Raw genomic sequence first — 15861 nt, forward strand, 5'->3', positions numbered from 1 at the left:
ATGGCCGGAGCTCTGCTGAGGAACTGTTCCAGTCACGGGACCAAGGGTCCTTCTGCCCGCACAGGGAACACAAACCAACCAATGGGGAACGAGGCTGAGCAGGGGCAGGGAAGCCCCGTGTCTGTGCCCTCAGGGCCCCTCTCCCAGGGCTACACGGCAGGGGAGGGTTATATATCAACTTCCTTCATTCACTTGAAAGATATTTTAGTCAAATACTGGACAGAAAATACTTCTGAATTAAACCTTATCTTGCAGTTTTGGTTGACTCCCCTTCTCTTCTCCCCTCCTCCTTTGCAACCTCTTTTCTTTATATTACAACATAGTATGAATCTGTCCTTCAGCTCATGGCTCCATGAAGTCCATAGTGTTCTCTTCAAGCTTCTTTTTCTCCCCCCTTTTTTCTTTGTCTGTTTTCCAGCCACTGAATACTTTCCAGTTTCAGATGAAAATAACAATTAGGTTTTACTATTATGAGACCTTTTCTTGTACTGATAAAAATCGTACTATGCAAAACAAAGCTAGAATGATTTCTTTAACAATGAGATTTTCATGTTAATTTTTAACTTCTTTTTAGAAAACATTAATGACCTTCAAGAAGAATCAATTTTCCAGATCTTTTCTTCCAATTATTTTTTTTATTTTTTAAATCCGATTTTACCATCAAGGAGAAATATATATGAATAAAGTATACACTGGAGTCATATCTCCCTGGAGTCATCACTTTGGATTATTGAAGTATAATTATTACAGCACATTGGTCTGCTCTAAGACTTCCAAAATAATGTTTAAAACATCTTCCTTAGGGCAAGGCCACTAAAAAAAACACACTGTTGAACCCTAATTGCCTGCATCATAAAAAAAATATATAGCATTTCCCAAAGCTCAGTGAATGAAAAATAGCATAAATGAGTAGAAATGTAGAAAGATGAAGTTAGAAATGTGCAAGATCCAAAGCTGAGGATCACAGCATGACCTTAAGGTCTGAATGAAATAACCTGAAGTTGTTCAAAATTTTACCAGCTTTATAAGATAAACACTAAGAACTACCAAATATTGAAACCAGGCACTTAACATTTCTGCATGAAAACCTTTAATAAAGCTGTACTGAGTTAGTAGAAAAATAAAAATGAAAAATTGTTTGCCTCAAACTTTTAAAACAATCATTCTCCTGGACTTCTCACACTAAAACCCTCGATGCTTGAAACACAATATGAACAGATACTTTTTATTCACTTTGAACATTTGCCACATCATTTCACTCACTTTGTAACCTGAATTTAAGCATTTTATACAAAATTCTATTGTACTGCATATACAACTAAAAACAACTCTCAAAAGGGCTTTTGATCCCCAAAACCCTAAATTTCCTTACTAAGCCAAATTAAATGAGCATGCTTGCTTGCATGTGCAAGTGTTATTTTTATAATGTGACTGATCCTCCCTAACTTTACTTATTTAAAATAATTCATTGTCCCTTAACTTGCTTTTTAAAATAGGGTTTGTAATCTTTAAATCTCAGGGATCTTTCCAAAAACCTAATTTTTTTCACATTACATTTATTTTATGCACAGTCATGGATACATGTCCACTGTGCATTACATGAAGTTCAACTAAAGTAAAAAAATGCTTTGTACTTTTCCCTATCTTCTATCTCTGGCTGATCTTCTCTTCCCAACTACAAAACACAAACAAAACATGTTTAAAACAAAGACTGAAAAACAGAAGGAAAGAAAAGCACAGACCTTGAACACCAGGAGTAAAATTAAATTAGTTAACTGCTAGAAGCATGAAGCATTAATGAAATAGAAATAGTTTTCCCCTTTTGAGGAACATTTATTCAGTGTTAATTAAATTCTTTTATTCAAAATCTATACTTACCCAAGTGTAAAAATATTACATCATATCAATAACTGCAGAGTGTAAGCAAGTACTACATTATAAGCATCTTTTCCCCATCTAGTGGAGTGAGGCCTTTAAATCATTTATACTGATTGAAGTCTTCAAACAAAAGACAAAAAAAACCAACAGAGAACCCTCTGCATGAACCAGCAGCCACAGCTATTAATTCACTTGTCTAACAAATAGCTATCTGAGATTAGCTTCAAGCATTTGCTTGCAAAGTTCACATGCAATAGTGCTAATGAGGAATCTGCAATAATTATTTCTCTACAATACAGCCAGCTGGCTGGTTTATTCATTTGCAGGCCAGTTCTGCACCACTGAAGCCAAAGAGAGTTTTGATATTAACTTCAAAAGGGTCTGGCCCTTGCCTACAACGTTGAGCTATCACCACAAACACTTCAGGTGCATTTCCTTAATACCACACAAACTAATTAAAGCAAAGCTGCCACCACTAAGGGACCACCACTAGCATTTTTAAGCTTACAAGACGAGAAACAGGCTCCTAAATCTTCAGGTAGGCACCCTAAATGATTGCCTAACTTTAAAAAACACTCAGTATTTGTTCATTTGAATGAGAACTCTAGGTAATCCAAAGTCCTGGCAATTTTTATTGGAATGGCTAAAACAGGACTGACAAGTCACTTCTGCATAAACAGAATACTATGTGAGATTAAGATAATGTCTTTACATGAAATTCTTTTTTCTGTGACTTGCATCTTCTTCAAGATGATTACCTTGTTGTAAAAAAATATTACAAGGTTGTTTTGAGAATAATTTTGGAAGATTTAATCAGGCATTCAGGTGCTTTTTAAATTATCTGAATGTAGGTTGGGAAAGGAGTATAATCCAACAGTGACACTGCACTTTAATAAGTATCAGTACTTTAACCAGTATTCAGTATTGTTGTAAAAGAGTTCCACTTGACTTCTTCATTGCTTTGTATTAGGAATGCATGCTCTGCCTTTGCAGGAAAGGCTTACATAAAATGATTAGCAACAAAGTGTCACCAGGGTTTTCTCCAGCTTCTGAGCTACACTTAAAAATACGTAAGCACTGTCTCACTTCTGACAGCTCATTTTAACTAAATTACAGGAGCACAATCATTTCCAGGTGGAATCAGAGCTCTGCTTCATCTAAATCTAGTGCTGTGGATACAACCTTGTTAAATGCTAGAGTCCTCAGAAGATGATCTAATTACCAGGCAAATGGGAGAATGGTCTCTCCCCAAACTCCTCACACAGGAGTGGCTTAAAAATGTAGAATAAGATTCAGTACTCTTTCAAAATCAATCTTAGCATTGAACCATATAGCTCAGACAAGCAAAAGCTTACAGAACAGAATACAGTAAGTTTTAGAGACACTATTTAGTCACATTATACATCCTACCTTAAAACAGAAAAAGCAGTCACTTAATGGAATATATCCCCAGAAGAATCATGCAGAATGGACACTTCTGATTAATTTAACCAGTCACTAGCTACTACTCTACAAAAATACAGCTGAAAATGCATTTCCTTTCTGTGGAAGCACAGAAGGTGAACTGAAATATGAAGGTTTCTGTGTGTTCAGCAGACCTTTTTTTTTTTTTTTTAATTCAAGAAGTAAAGTTGATTCTACTTTGCTACAAAGAAGGATATAAAGCCCTGTTGTTCCCCTCCCAGCCTCGGTTTTCTCATCTCAGCTGAAAAGAGGCAAATACAATTAGGTAACTGTAAGCACTAAAAGTTAGTTTCTAAACAGGGAAAAGGTGCAAGAATTACAAAGCTGTCTGCTCATAAATGGCATGGAAACAAAGTAAATTTATATCTAACAAAAATGAGAAAGTAACATGGAAATTCATCAGTGCATAAAACTCAAAGTGATTAACAAAGAGGGAAACAAGACAGTCCTAGAATTTAATTTCTGAAAATCTGGCAAATGATAAATGAAATAGACTTTGTATGAAAACATGAAATAAAAAGTCAGCAGCAGGCTCTCTGGAGAGTTAAGAAAGAAATATGTTAGCTAGTCACCCCCCATTACACAATAATAGCCTTCTTTTAATTTGGTGGGACATATGAAAATACAAAATGTATCAAAGACTGGAGCATCAACAGCAAAAAAATCTTCTATTTAAAACTGAATTATTCAGACATACAGTTATTGATAAGAAGCAGAACTAGGGTCAGCAGTACCAGTCAGAGAAAGTGAGAACATCTGAACAGTACAATGCTCAGTCATTTTCAGGATAATATTTAAAAATTCCAGGCATTCTGGAAGAAGTTGGAAGAGGACTAAGTAGCCAAAATAGTCAGTACAATTAAAATAACGTCTTCACTTGTACAAGTTTTCAGGCAAGATCCTTTTCCAAGCAGCTGAGGTGCTTAATACTCTTTTTCTTCTATTTTCCATATAAAACTCAAGCTCACTAAAAGCCACAGAAGAAATATAGGTCCCTTATCTGGTTTCACCAATTCACAATGCCACAGCTCACAAAAATAATGGAGACTGGGAACTGATTTTTGAAAATAGTCTCTTTCTCTATATACCATGCTTTTACAGTTTACATTAGATATATAGGAATTTTTTTTTTTTTTTTTTTGTCTTTTCCATAAGGCAGAATCACTTCCGATGTTACTTGTCAAGCCTCTGGGAGACAGATGAAGAAACTTTAACCAAAATGCCTGGCAAAAGTCCAAACAGCAATCACATTCTGCCCATCCAACACTCCCTGTGATCTCACTCCGCTACGGCATCTTCAGATTTCTGCAAGTTTTTCTACATACTGCTAAATGGTTCCCAAGTTTCACCTCAAAGCGTAACAGCTTTCTATTGGATGCTAAACAGTCTCCTTATTTCAGTAGGTTGTGTTAATGCTTATACACCCTTTTGCCCCTCTCTTTCTTCCCACGGGAATATTCCAAATCTTATCTTAGGAGCTCTACAAAATGCACAGGCTGAGATACCTCCACACACTCCCATGTGTAAACCAGCTTCCTTTAATTCAAAAGCAGTGGAGCTATTACAAACAAATATTCACACAACTGATTTTTTTTACAGATCAAAGCAGCAAACAACTTGGAGACAAAGGAAATAATCTTGTCCTTTTTTCGGCCAGTCAGAATTGTGTTGGTGTATGTCAACGGGAACATCACCAGCCCAGTAAAAGGAGAGTTAGTCCATCTTATCTCTTACACTTCCCTTCAGGTCTTTCCCTGCCCCTGGACAGTGATCTGACCTGTTCCCCCATGTCATGTTTCTAGCTTTCCTAAAATCCAAACAGAGTTTTCTTCTTTAAGAAGCGGAAGCTTTCAAGCAGTACCATTTGTCATCAGCCACCACCCCTGGAACAGACCTATGATTTAAGCACAAAGATTTAGAGCACACTGTTCTCTTAACTGACATTGCAACAGAATGATGGACTTCTGCTTCTGAGAGAAGGTAAATTGTATGTTTCTCACTGGAGGCATTACTGACTTCTTCACCAAAAGATCCATTCTAGACTCATTTTCAACTGACAATAAAAAGAAAAGAACTTAACAGCCCTCTTCCTTTTTGTCCACCATGTACTTTATCATAGTCAAGTCATTGATTCAATTATTATGCTCTGGCTTTACAGCCTTCGCTATATTTGTCCATTTGTCTCCTTGAAGACATTACTACCGCTTCCAACTCTTCAACATGTAACACTCCTGAGCTGCTCTAAGTGCCTTGGAAAGCTGACCTGTCTGTTAATAAAATGCTAGAATTTATTGACAACCTCCCTCAGGATTCCTCAAAATCTTGATCTGTGATAATATCATATCTATTCCAGCATATAGCTGAAATCTAAGAGAGTTGGATCCATCCATTTTTAAAGCACTTTTAAATCTACTAAGAAGCATTCTTATAAATACATCCTTTTTTCTGCAGAGCTTTCTGGACTCCTCAATTAGCTTCAAAGTTTCCATCCAGACTCTTAATGGAAATGAACAGTGTTGTAGCTTTCCACAACAACACACATTCACAAAACACATGGCATAACAACATACACTTCTAAGGAAAATCTCCATTATCGAGTCATTATTATCCAGTGACTCAGTATTATTTTTAAAGCAAAAGAGGTCTTTGTAGCTGATAATGTGATTTCTGTGCACTTTTAGCTACAACATTGACACTTGCACTTCACATAAACCAAGCTATTAATTATAATCTGGATAGAGCTGAGATTAACTTAGAGATGCCACAGTTTTGGAGGGAAGCAGCCTTATACAAACCACGTTGAACATGTATTGCAGTATTTGGTTGTGCACAGGTCTAAATTTATCTTTTGAGCAGAGCCTGTTTTTCAGTCACAAAGGCAACAGCCTCGATTAATGAAGAGGAATGGACATTCTAGAAGTATATCAGACATCCCATAAGACTACTTTATGTACATATTCAGGTACATAAAACACGGGTATTTGTCTTTTCCACAGTGTGGTGCCGATTGATAAAGACAAACTCTCTGTTTCTGTTTAATAGTACATTACCTACACAACTACTCAATCATTAGGACATAACAGCTACACTTTTAGATTTCAGAATTACTTGGGAAAATCAGAAAGTTCACAATAGATGAAAACTGGAAAAAAAAAAAAGAGTGGCACCAATCAGGCATTTTCATTCCTAATTAGTTCTGTCTTCACCCCTTTCAAAGTTTATCCACAGACTGTTGCTGGACCATCTAAACTGGATCCCTGCAATTAATTGGACATTCACATCTAAATGGCAAATGACTGTACTGGTTTTGAATGGCAACGTTTTGGTAGTGGGAGGCTGCAGAGGTGGCTTCCGTGAGAAACTGCCAGAACTCCCCCCATGTCCAACAGAGCCAATGCCAGGCGGCTCCAGGACAGACCCACAGCTGGTCAAAGCTGAGCCCATCAGTGGTGGTGGCAGTGCCTCTGGGATAACAGACTTAAGAAGGGGGAAAAAAAAACTGTTCAACAATCTGGGAGAGAGGAGTGAGCATACGTGGGAGGAGCAGCTCTGCAAACACCAACGTCAGCGAAGAAGGAGAGGAGGTGTTCCAGGCACTGGAGCAGAGATTCCCCTGAAGTTCCTGGTGCAGCCCATGGTGACGCAGCTGTGCCCCTGCAGCCCATGGAGGTCCATGGGGGAGCAGAGACCCACCTGCAGCCCGTGGAGGAACCCATGCCAGAGCAGGTGGATGCTTGAAGGATGCTGTGACCCTGTGGGAAGCCTGCACTGGAGCAGGCTCCTGGATGGACTTGTGGAAAGAGGAGCCCACACTGCAGCAGGTTTGCTGCAGGGCTTGTCACCCCACAGGGGACCCACAACTGTAGCAGCCTCTTCCTGAAGGACTACACCCCACGGAAAGGACCCACACTGGAGCAGTTAATGAAGAACTGCAGCGTGTAGGCAGGGCCCATGTTGGAGAAGTTCATGAAGAACTGCCACCCGTGGGAGGGAACCCACACTGAAGCAGGGGAAATGTGTGAGAGTCCTCTGCCTGAGAAGGAGGGAGCAGCAGAGACAACGTGTGATGAACTGACCATGGCCCCCATTCCCTGTATCCTTGAACCACTAGGAGGAGCTGTCAAAGAATTGAGAATAAAGTTCAACCTGAAAAGGGAGGACTTGGGGGTAAATATTTTCAAGATTTGCTTTTACTTCTCATTATCCTACTCTGATTTGATTGTAGCGAATTCAATTAATTTCCTCAAGTCAAATCTGTTTTGCCCATGACAGTAATTGGTGAGTGATCTCTCCCCGTCCTTATCATTGACCCACGAGCTGTTCATTTGACTTTCTCTCCCCTGTCCAGCTGAGGAGGGGACTGATAAAGCAGCTTTGGTGGACAACCAGGGTCAAAGCACCCTGATGACATATTTGAGCATCTTTTCTAAGAAAACTGCTTTGAAATGTATTACCAGATGCTTATGTAACAGGTGGCTTTTGCCATATTCTAGGCAAAGGGGATTGCACAGAAGGGAGTAGTTCTTCCAGCAGATCTACTCTCTCAAGCAGCAGGAGACCATATTTCCAGAGGAGACACTTGCCTGCATGCTACACATGCACTGTTTCTTACTTGGAGCTCATAGTCTTTTTGTAATTAAATCTACTTCTGTTTATGATATGTGCGGGTTCCCTCTCTCTGATTTCCTCTTTAATGGAGAACTGCCTTGGAAAAAAAGAACCATTTACCCTTTCCAAGAAACTGATGACAAATTTTCAATCAGTTTAGGGCCACTGCTGTCAAGGCTCTGATTCTCCATCACTGAGCAATGAAATAATCACAAAATTTTGTGCTTTCACAAGGAAGCTCAGCTTGCAGTTTTCCCATTCATAGCTTCAGTTCAGGTTTGCACATGATTGATTTCGTTCTGTTTCCGGCCAATATAAACAAGCAGCTCCTTCCATTAGAGGAAATGTAGCCATGCCACATATTAGGTAAGTGAAGTAATACCTTCCCATCAGCATGTCCAAAGCAGCCACAGATACCACAAAACCATAGGCTAGAAATGCGAGCCTGTGCTGCAGATACAGATGAGTCATATAGGGACACAAGAGGACATATAGGACATTGTTCAATAAGCTCCTGCATATACAGAGCTGAACAGTGCTCAATCAGGTGACGTTATGCTTTAAAAAAGTTTATGCAGAATCAGTATGAAACATTTTTGGTACAGGTTCAACAAGGACTTAAAAATACTAATTTTAGTTCAATTAAAAAATTGTTCCCTCTGAGACTGAGGCCCTAAAAGGTAGCACCAAAAGAAATGGATAGTCTCAGTGTCCAAGGCATATACCTGAATGCTCCAGAGATACTTTTAAAAGATAGCTTACAGTGAACACCAAGTAAGATAACCTGAGTGACATATTATAAATCAACTTAATATGGAACAATTAAGCAGCAGACAAAATAATAATTTCTTAATTGAACATAGAAATCTCTCTAATTCTGCAACGAAGTATTCAGATTTGTCATTGAAACACTAACTCTCTTAATATCATTTGCTCTTGGCAGCATTTGTTCAGTATAATTTTATAATTTTTTCTTAATTATTCTGCAGTGTTTCAGTAGATTTATTATAGCTCTTATTAAATGCAGACAAACATAAAAAAAACCCCAAATATATACACTATAAGTTCTTTTATTTAAAAGCCAATTAAATATTTGTATGCATATTTTACAAAACTACATCTGCTTTCATATATAAGGTTTGGGTACTTCTTTCCTATTTAAAACAAGTTGTTTGAAATGAAACTTAAAAACTTACACATAATGATCACAAATAAAACGGAAAAGAAATCCATTCTGTGTCATCCTGGCATCCTATCTGAGTTAGTCAAAACTACAAAAAGCACATAGCAGGAACTTTTATACTAACCTGCAAAGATCAAAACATCTTTATTTTGGGTAAAATCAGAGCAGCCAAAATAGGCTGGCACTAACTACTCAGGTTTTGCGCACTGTAGTACACATTATGTAGAACCGGTCAGCTAAGGAAAGCAAAAATGACTGTATTTAAACAGAGATTGCAATGTATTTGCAGTGGTTGCTTCATAATACTGTCAATGTTAATGCAGAAGTTTCAGAGCAGTCGCAAGCTTGAGAGAAATATTTTTTTTTAATTCATACAGTATCTTGGAACTCATCTTTTGTCTGTGAAATACTACAGAATACACATATTCAGACCTATAATTCATTTTGTGGGAGATCCTCACTAGGCAAATAATAGCATGTGATTTTAAAAAATGCTTAAAGGGATAATAAGACATTTTACTGCATAAACTCACTTACTTAATTTTCCTTTCTGGGATAGTTTAATAAAAGACACAATATTTTGAAAGCCTTTCCTTCACTCTTTATATTTTCTTTTCTTGTACCTTTGTCCTGTCTTTGCTGCTGTTTGACAGTGCTCCAAAGGACTGGAATCCAGCATAAAAGAATACGTGCATCTTCTCTAGCTCCAAATGCCCAGAACAAATGGAACAGCCAAGCTGAACAAACTTTTCTTAATTTCACTCAGCTGTCTGCTTCAAAAAGGACTGTCAGAAGACACAGGTGCACCTGCTATCTTCAGCTAACTTCTTGCAATAAATGATTTTGAAATTGCTTTTCATACATATAGAGACACATAAAAATAAAAGTATCAATATTAAAAACCACCAAATATCAAGGAACACTTTAATTTTGACAATGCATGGACCTGAGAGACAGCAGTAATTTTATATTTTGTTTTCCGTGACCCTTTTAATACTCATATACTAGAGCCACTAAACTATAATGAATATTGTATTTATTCATTCTTATTTTCTGAGCAACTCCTATTTCTAAATATGTTGCCTTTAAAAAGTTTCCTGTGCTGTATTAAGAGACTAAATGACAGAGAACTTGACAGGCTGCTCCATGAGAAACCTTGGGTTTTCCTCCTTTTTTGAAAGCAAAATAACTGCAAATGAGTTTTTCCTTCAGAGACACCACTAGGGATTCTTACTGCAATGGTAGAATGAACATTTTTTTGTTTTTTATTAAATAGTGGCTTCACTTCACTTAACCAAAGCTACCAGGGGCACTGGGTGCAGCTCCAAAAACTATCACGAGCTATTTGAAACAAAATTTTGAAACAGCTCAGCAGTTCTTAATCACAATCTTCCTTCAATTTCATGCAACTGTAAAAGTAAAAATAAAACCATGATCTGTTTAAATGCTGAAAACTCTTGTTTATAGTCTGTGGCCTTATGAATAGTGCCTTGATAAGGGAAGTAAAATGCCTGGTTTCCCACAAAAACATCAGTGAGAGAAAATGTGCCCAACAGCCCCATATATCATCATAAGAATTCAATATCCAGGACATTTTCTGTTCACTGTGCTTGAATTCAGAGAAAGACGAGATAAGGTTAGAAAAACACAGCAGAGATTGCTTGTCACTTTAAAGCATCTCCCTGTGTTAACTGTTTTGTGCCTTAGGCTCTGAAATACCAACACGTTCTCCTAGACTGGGCTGAGAAGTAGCAGCTGAGCAGTTCCGTGATAAAGTACATGATAACTCAAGTGGGTGCTAGCTACAAGTGTTTGCAAGCATTAAGAATAATACACAAAGTAAAGCCCAACCATTCCTAAAGCAAAGGGCTGACAGCTCAGGTGGGTGGACAGCCATGTAGATTGAGTGTGTAATAAGGTAACACAGCTTTCCGTGCAGTGTAATGGAGCTGAAGAGAAAGTGGCAAAACAATGCTCAGAGCAAAAGCAAACTAAAAATTAATCTTTTCTAGTAGCAAACTCCTCTCTCCCTTCCTACTGCTTTTCTCACTGCTCCAGGGTAAGTATCAAGTGTCTCAGTCAATCCTATTACCTTAATCTGAGACATCATTAGTATGGGTGAGGGATTACAAGCCTGGGAAGATGCAAGTCAGGGCTGAAAAACCATGTTCTCCAGTAAAGCTGGGAGCTGCCATCAACCAGCAAGAAACAGTCTATCCACTTTGGTCCTTCAGAGTTTAGAGGCTCGAGCTCGCTAAGATTTAACTCTCTGTAGTCCACCAAAAAATTGTCACTGCAATTGTACACGTAAAATGAGAGATGACCCAAAGACAACCTAGTACCTAGGATCAACAGCCTGGGAAACTTATAAGCTGGCTTTAGTGAGCACCTTAAACTCAGCAGAGAGCTATGTAGCACAGTCTGCTGCTGCTCTTTTCTTCCAGGCTCCTCTAGCAACATAAATCACACTGAAAGATCTTTACAGGGTCAAAACAGAACTGAAAAGTGATTTCAAATATTATGTTACTAAGCAGTAGCACACCAATGGAAAATAAAATGTAATTTATTTCTCAGCACTGATACAGAGTCTGCTAAGCTAGTCCCAGAGAGTACTTCTAGAGCACAAGGCAGAACAGAGTTTATTACAGATTATTAGCAACTAAGCAGATTTCCTTTGTGTGCCTTTTACAGCCTAAGCATCATCCAGTGCAGATGCATACCAACTAAAATTTTGGCTTGTCAACACTGCAGTACTGTAATATAATTGGGAGAGAGGGTAAATACATTCTCAAAAAACACGGGTGCTGGTGACATCTTTTTGGTTACCTAATTAAAAACAATTGGATTTTTAAAAGCCATCCTGACAGGGTATCAGGAGTTAAACTGTGACTTTTAGATCATTACATTAGAGCTGTCTGTTAGACACATTTCTAAATACTGTATGAAAACATAAAGAAAAGCAGTGGAAAGCAGTGGTCCATTTAGCTCCTCACCAGGTGTCCAACAGTGGAAACACATATATATGAAAGGAGAAAACTCTGGCAATTTCTGGGGTCATTTTTTCCTTCTAATTCCTCCAGCATTCAGTTGCAAGAGCCTGGCCCCTGTTGAACAAGACTGCCACTGTTCCACTATGTAGATAACAGGGAACTCTGCAATTATTTTCAGTTCAAATGCAAGTTTAATTGTAATATAGAATTAAAATGTTTTAAATTTTACCAGACAACTTCCAGATTAAGGTCTACCACAAAATAAAGCATAACTAGTTTTGTCATTTTGCCATTACTCCATTAAGATATGTGAAATACCAGTTTTCAATTAGTGCCCTTTTATTATTCCCTTTTTGGCTCACAGTCTTCACTATTTTGGATGCAGCGTGATCTTATGCTCAGGCAACAGCACAATTTATTATCGCTATTCAAGTGCTCTTCAGATCTTGCCAACTTTTTCCAAGAAAAATACAGAAAAACTAGGATCTGTAATTCTAGTATTGCTGAACATGAAGAAGCAAGCCAGAAAAAAAAAAATTAAGGCTGGCAGACCATTATAAAGCATCAGTGAAAAGCTTGGGCAAATTTTGTTTCTGCTTCATGGATTCACTAACTGAGATCCAAACAAGGTTTATAAGGATAAAAATAAATAAAACAATATTTTACTGGACAGTGTTTGCCCTCTAGGACAAAGACTTGGTGATACTGACTGTCTGCCAAGGAGAGTGAGAGTTGGAGTCACAGAATTTTATCAAAAAAGCCATTTTCCTTTCCTCTCACTTGGCAAAATAGAACATTATCTTAGCAGAGCAGGTTTCTGAACCTGGGTTTTTCAAAAACTGCAGAGTGCATTGCTATGAAAGACAGGACATTGTCACATCACCAACCTTGGCACACAGGCAGGCAAACCACGATCTGTGCAGGCCAGCGTTCAGTGAATGAGCTTTGCAAAGTACTGTTTGCTTTCATCTGTTCCACAGAAATCTGGGGTTGAAAGGCCATGGTCAGAGGGTCTCCAGGGAATGCATGGGGACCTCCCACCCCACAGCTGGTATAGCCCTATGGTTCCAGGACCTGCACCATGTGCCTGTAGGGCAATGGTTTCTTTACAGAGCTAAAATTACCCAGGCGCAATCGAGCACAATCGTGCAGAATCTGACAAGGAAAAAAAGAAAAGTCTGATGTTTTGTGTACTTCGAGGTAAAAACACCAGCTGACAGACATCTATCACTTCCTACCTCTACCTCATACACAAATCAAAGGGAATCCCGAATACACAGTGTGGGACTGAGTATGCACAGGAACAATACAGGACATACAGCCTCGGCATACAGGAAGAGACTCCTATTTAACCTGTCATGGGTAAAGCAGAGAAGACTATACCACAGATTACCGGTAATGTAATGGACAAAGAATAAATTGTCTTGGATTAGACAACCAAAAAGTTCACTTCTTAATAGGAAACATGGACTATTCAACTGCATGGATAACTAGCGCTGCCCAGTCCTTGAGATGTTTAATTGTTGCAATCTGTTGGCATCCAGGAGATTTTTCAATTTTATGGCCTCTGAATGTACAACCCAGTTACAATTCTGACCTTGGGTATTAAAATAACATATTGAACTGATCAGTGGCTGCTGCTGTACCCATATACACCATATACAGATTCCCTGTTTCCAAGCACATAAAATGAAAAGCGAGTCAACAATGCTTCTTTCATAAGACTACACAATGCAGGTACATACCTATTTCCTAACATCTAGAGGAGTTTTCAGCAGTTGTACATCAGTATAACGCTATTAAAATCAATTACTTGTTTTTGTTTTACAACCATGGGTTTTTGGCTCCAAAAATTTACAAAAAGATTATTTTTCAGTAAACATAACTCAAGAACACTAATTAGATGTGCCTTAACTACAAACAGGAAATAAGGACAAATAGAAGCTACCTGATTTCATGTTAGACACTGTTAAGGACACTCAGTCCCACTAAGATGATGATTCTTTTATAGCTGCCAGAACAAACACAGATTCAGTCCAATTCCTGCTCAACAGCTGGTTACTTTAGTTTTGCATCAATACACAGCTGATAGACTATGTAACTACAGGGGAAGACAGAAACTTCATAAAAAGGCTGAGTAGCTATGTCATATCATCATGAATTCAGTTGTCTCTATTGCATTTGTAAAAATCATACTCTCCAGACACATTACAAAAGAAATACAAATCACAGTTTAACAATGCAACAATGTTTTCTTTGGAAAATTTCTATGATTGCTGAGAACTTCCAAAGTATTACACAGAAGAACGCTTTCCCCACTGGAAAGCTTTTCTTTTTTTTTTTTTTTTTAAACCCACAATATTTTTTAATAATGATTCTAGCTACCCAGTCTAAGTTTGATGAAATTTCTTTAAATTTCATCACTTTAAACAGTAATGCACTGTTTAAAAATACAATGGCGTTTTCCGCCTTGGTCTACATTTCAATACAATGGAGAGTCATGCAACTCCAGAAGAAAAACCCTCTGAAAGGGTTTATGGGCCCCAGGGACCTCTCTTTTTCCAAAAGTAACACCTTTATACTGAAACAGAAGCTGTTCCTTACCTGAAAAGAGTTCATGCAGCGAAGTGAAGGTGGCAGAGATGCGGTACTCAAACCCAGTATCAGCAATAATTCCAAACACGTTTCTGATGGAAACTTTAAAGGATGAACTCCCATATCATTTTCCCATGCATCAGCAAGGCTATAGAGTTGAAAAAAAAAAAGGATCTTTTTCATTTTCTTAAAATATATCCAAACCGTAAGCTTCAATTAAGTATTAAAATGTGTCATATCACATTTTAACATGATAAAAAATTCCCTTCATGTTTTCCCTGTAAAAGTCCCAGATCAGTGCCTTTTACCACAAAAACACAGCGTACTTAGATAAAGTGCCTTAACCATACCACCAATATCTTTCAAAAAGATACATAATGTGAAAGGAAAAGTTAGCATATTTTAGGAAAAATCACTCATGTTTCTAATTCAAAGTTTCATTACTTCTGAACAAAATTTCATCTGTCACTGGTGATTTCCCATTATATAATGACTTTACACACAGAGTATTCTATGCAGAAGATAATGCCTCCACTTTTTATTTTGTTTCTAGAAAGAAAGATTCCATTCAATTCTGAAAAGACAGGAGGTCAGGCATGATTTTCAAAACTGATGTTCATGATGCTCACTGGGAACTTACTAACAGTCTGTACCAAGCAAAACTCAATCCCAGTTCATTTTATACAGCTTTTTTCTTTAGATGTATTAAAACAGTTAAGATTTCTAGAGTTACTCATAAAAACAACATTTCAGAAGCATATTCCTATAAACTGTTCCCACTATCACATGCTGAAGAACAAGATTAATTCAACAAGATTTACTCAAGACACAAGATCATTCTGCTTCCTATAGTTCAGGCTTATTTCTTCCATAATGTACAAACTGACAGACTGATCAGTGATCCAGCTACTTCAATAACTTTGTCTGGGTAGGTAGTACCAGATACCCCTGGGTAAGATGAAGGCCAATTATTCTCAGCAGACCTGAGTGCATCACTTTGGAAGACAATGCTTCCTACCCTTCTCCTTCAGAAGCAGGAGACTTCAGAATTTCAATAAAAAATCTTAGCATCAGCTTTCACTTTTGAATTCCTCCAGCTCTTCTGACTGAACTGCTGCTTATTTTAAAATACTTTCTAGAAAC

General features: G+C 37.8%; 1 protein-coding gene across 6 annotated transcripts in view; it reads right to left on the reverse strand.

Moving 5' to 3' along the window:
* UBE3D (ubiquitin protein ligase E3D) overlaps nucleotides 1-15861 on the reverse strand; it is a 165072-nt gene that overhangs the window by 103727 nt on the left and 45484 nt on the right. For 5 of the 6 annotated variants that reach the window (XR_001864804.1, XM_017742823.1, XM_017742826.1 and 2 more), the window contains exon 7: nucleotides 14728-14866. Coding sequence is in view for 4 of the 6 variants with exons in the window: in XM_017742823.1 (XP_017598312.1) it covers nucleotides 14728-14866 (139 nt within the window). In the remaining 2 variants the exon portion in view is untranslated. Of the gene's footprint in view, nucleotides 1-14727; nucleotides 14867-15861 lie in introns of those variants that run through there. The other variant, XR_001864805.1, reaches the window with a different exon arrangement.

Source organism: Corvus brachyrhynchos, unplaced genomic scaffold, assembly GCF_000691975.1.
Source record: "Corvus brachyrhynchos isolate BGI_N302 unplaced genomic scaffold, ASM69197v1 scaffold87, whole genome shotgun sequence".
NCBI classification, from domain to species: domain Eukaryota; kingdom Metazoa; phylum Chordata; class Aves; order Passeriformes; family Corvidae; genus Corvus; species Corvus brachyrhynchos.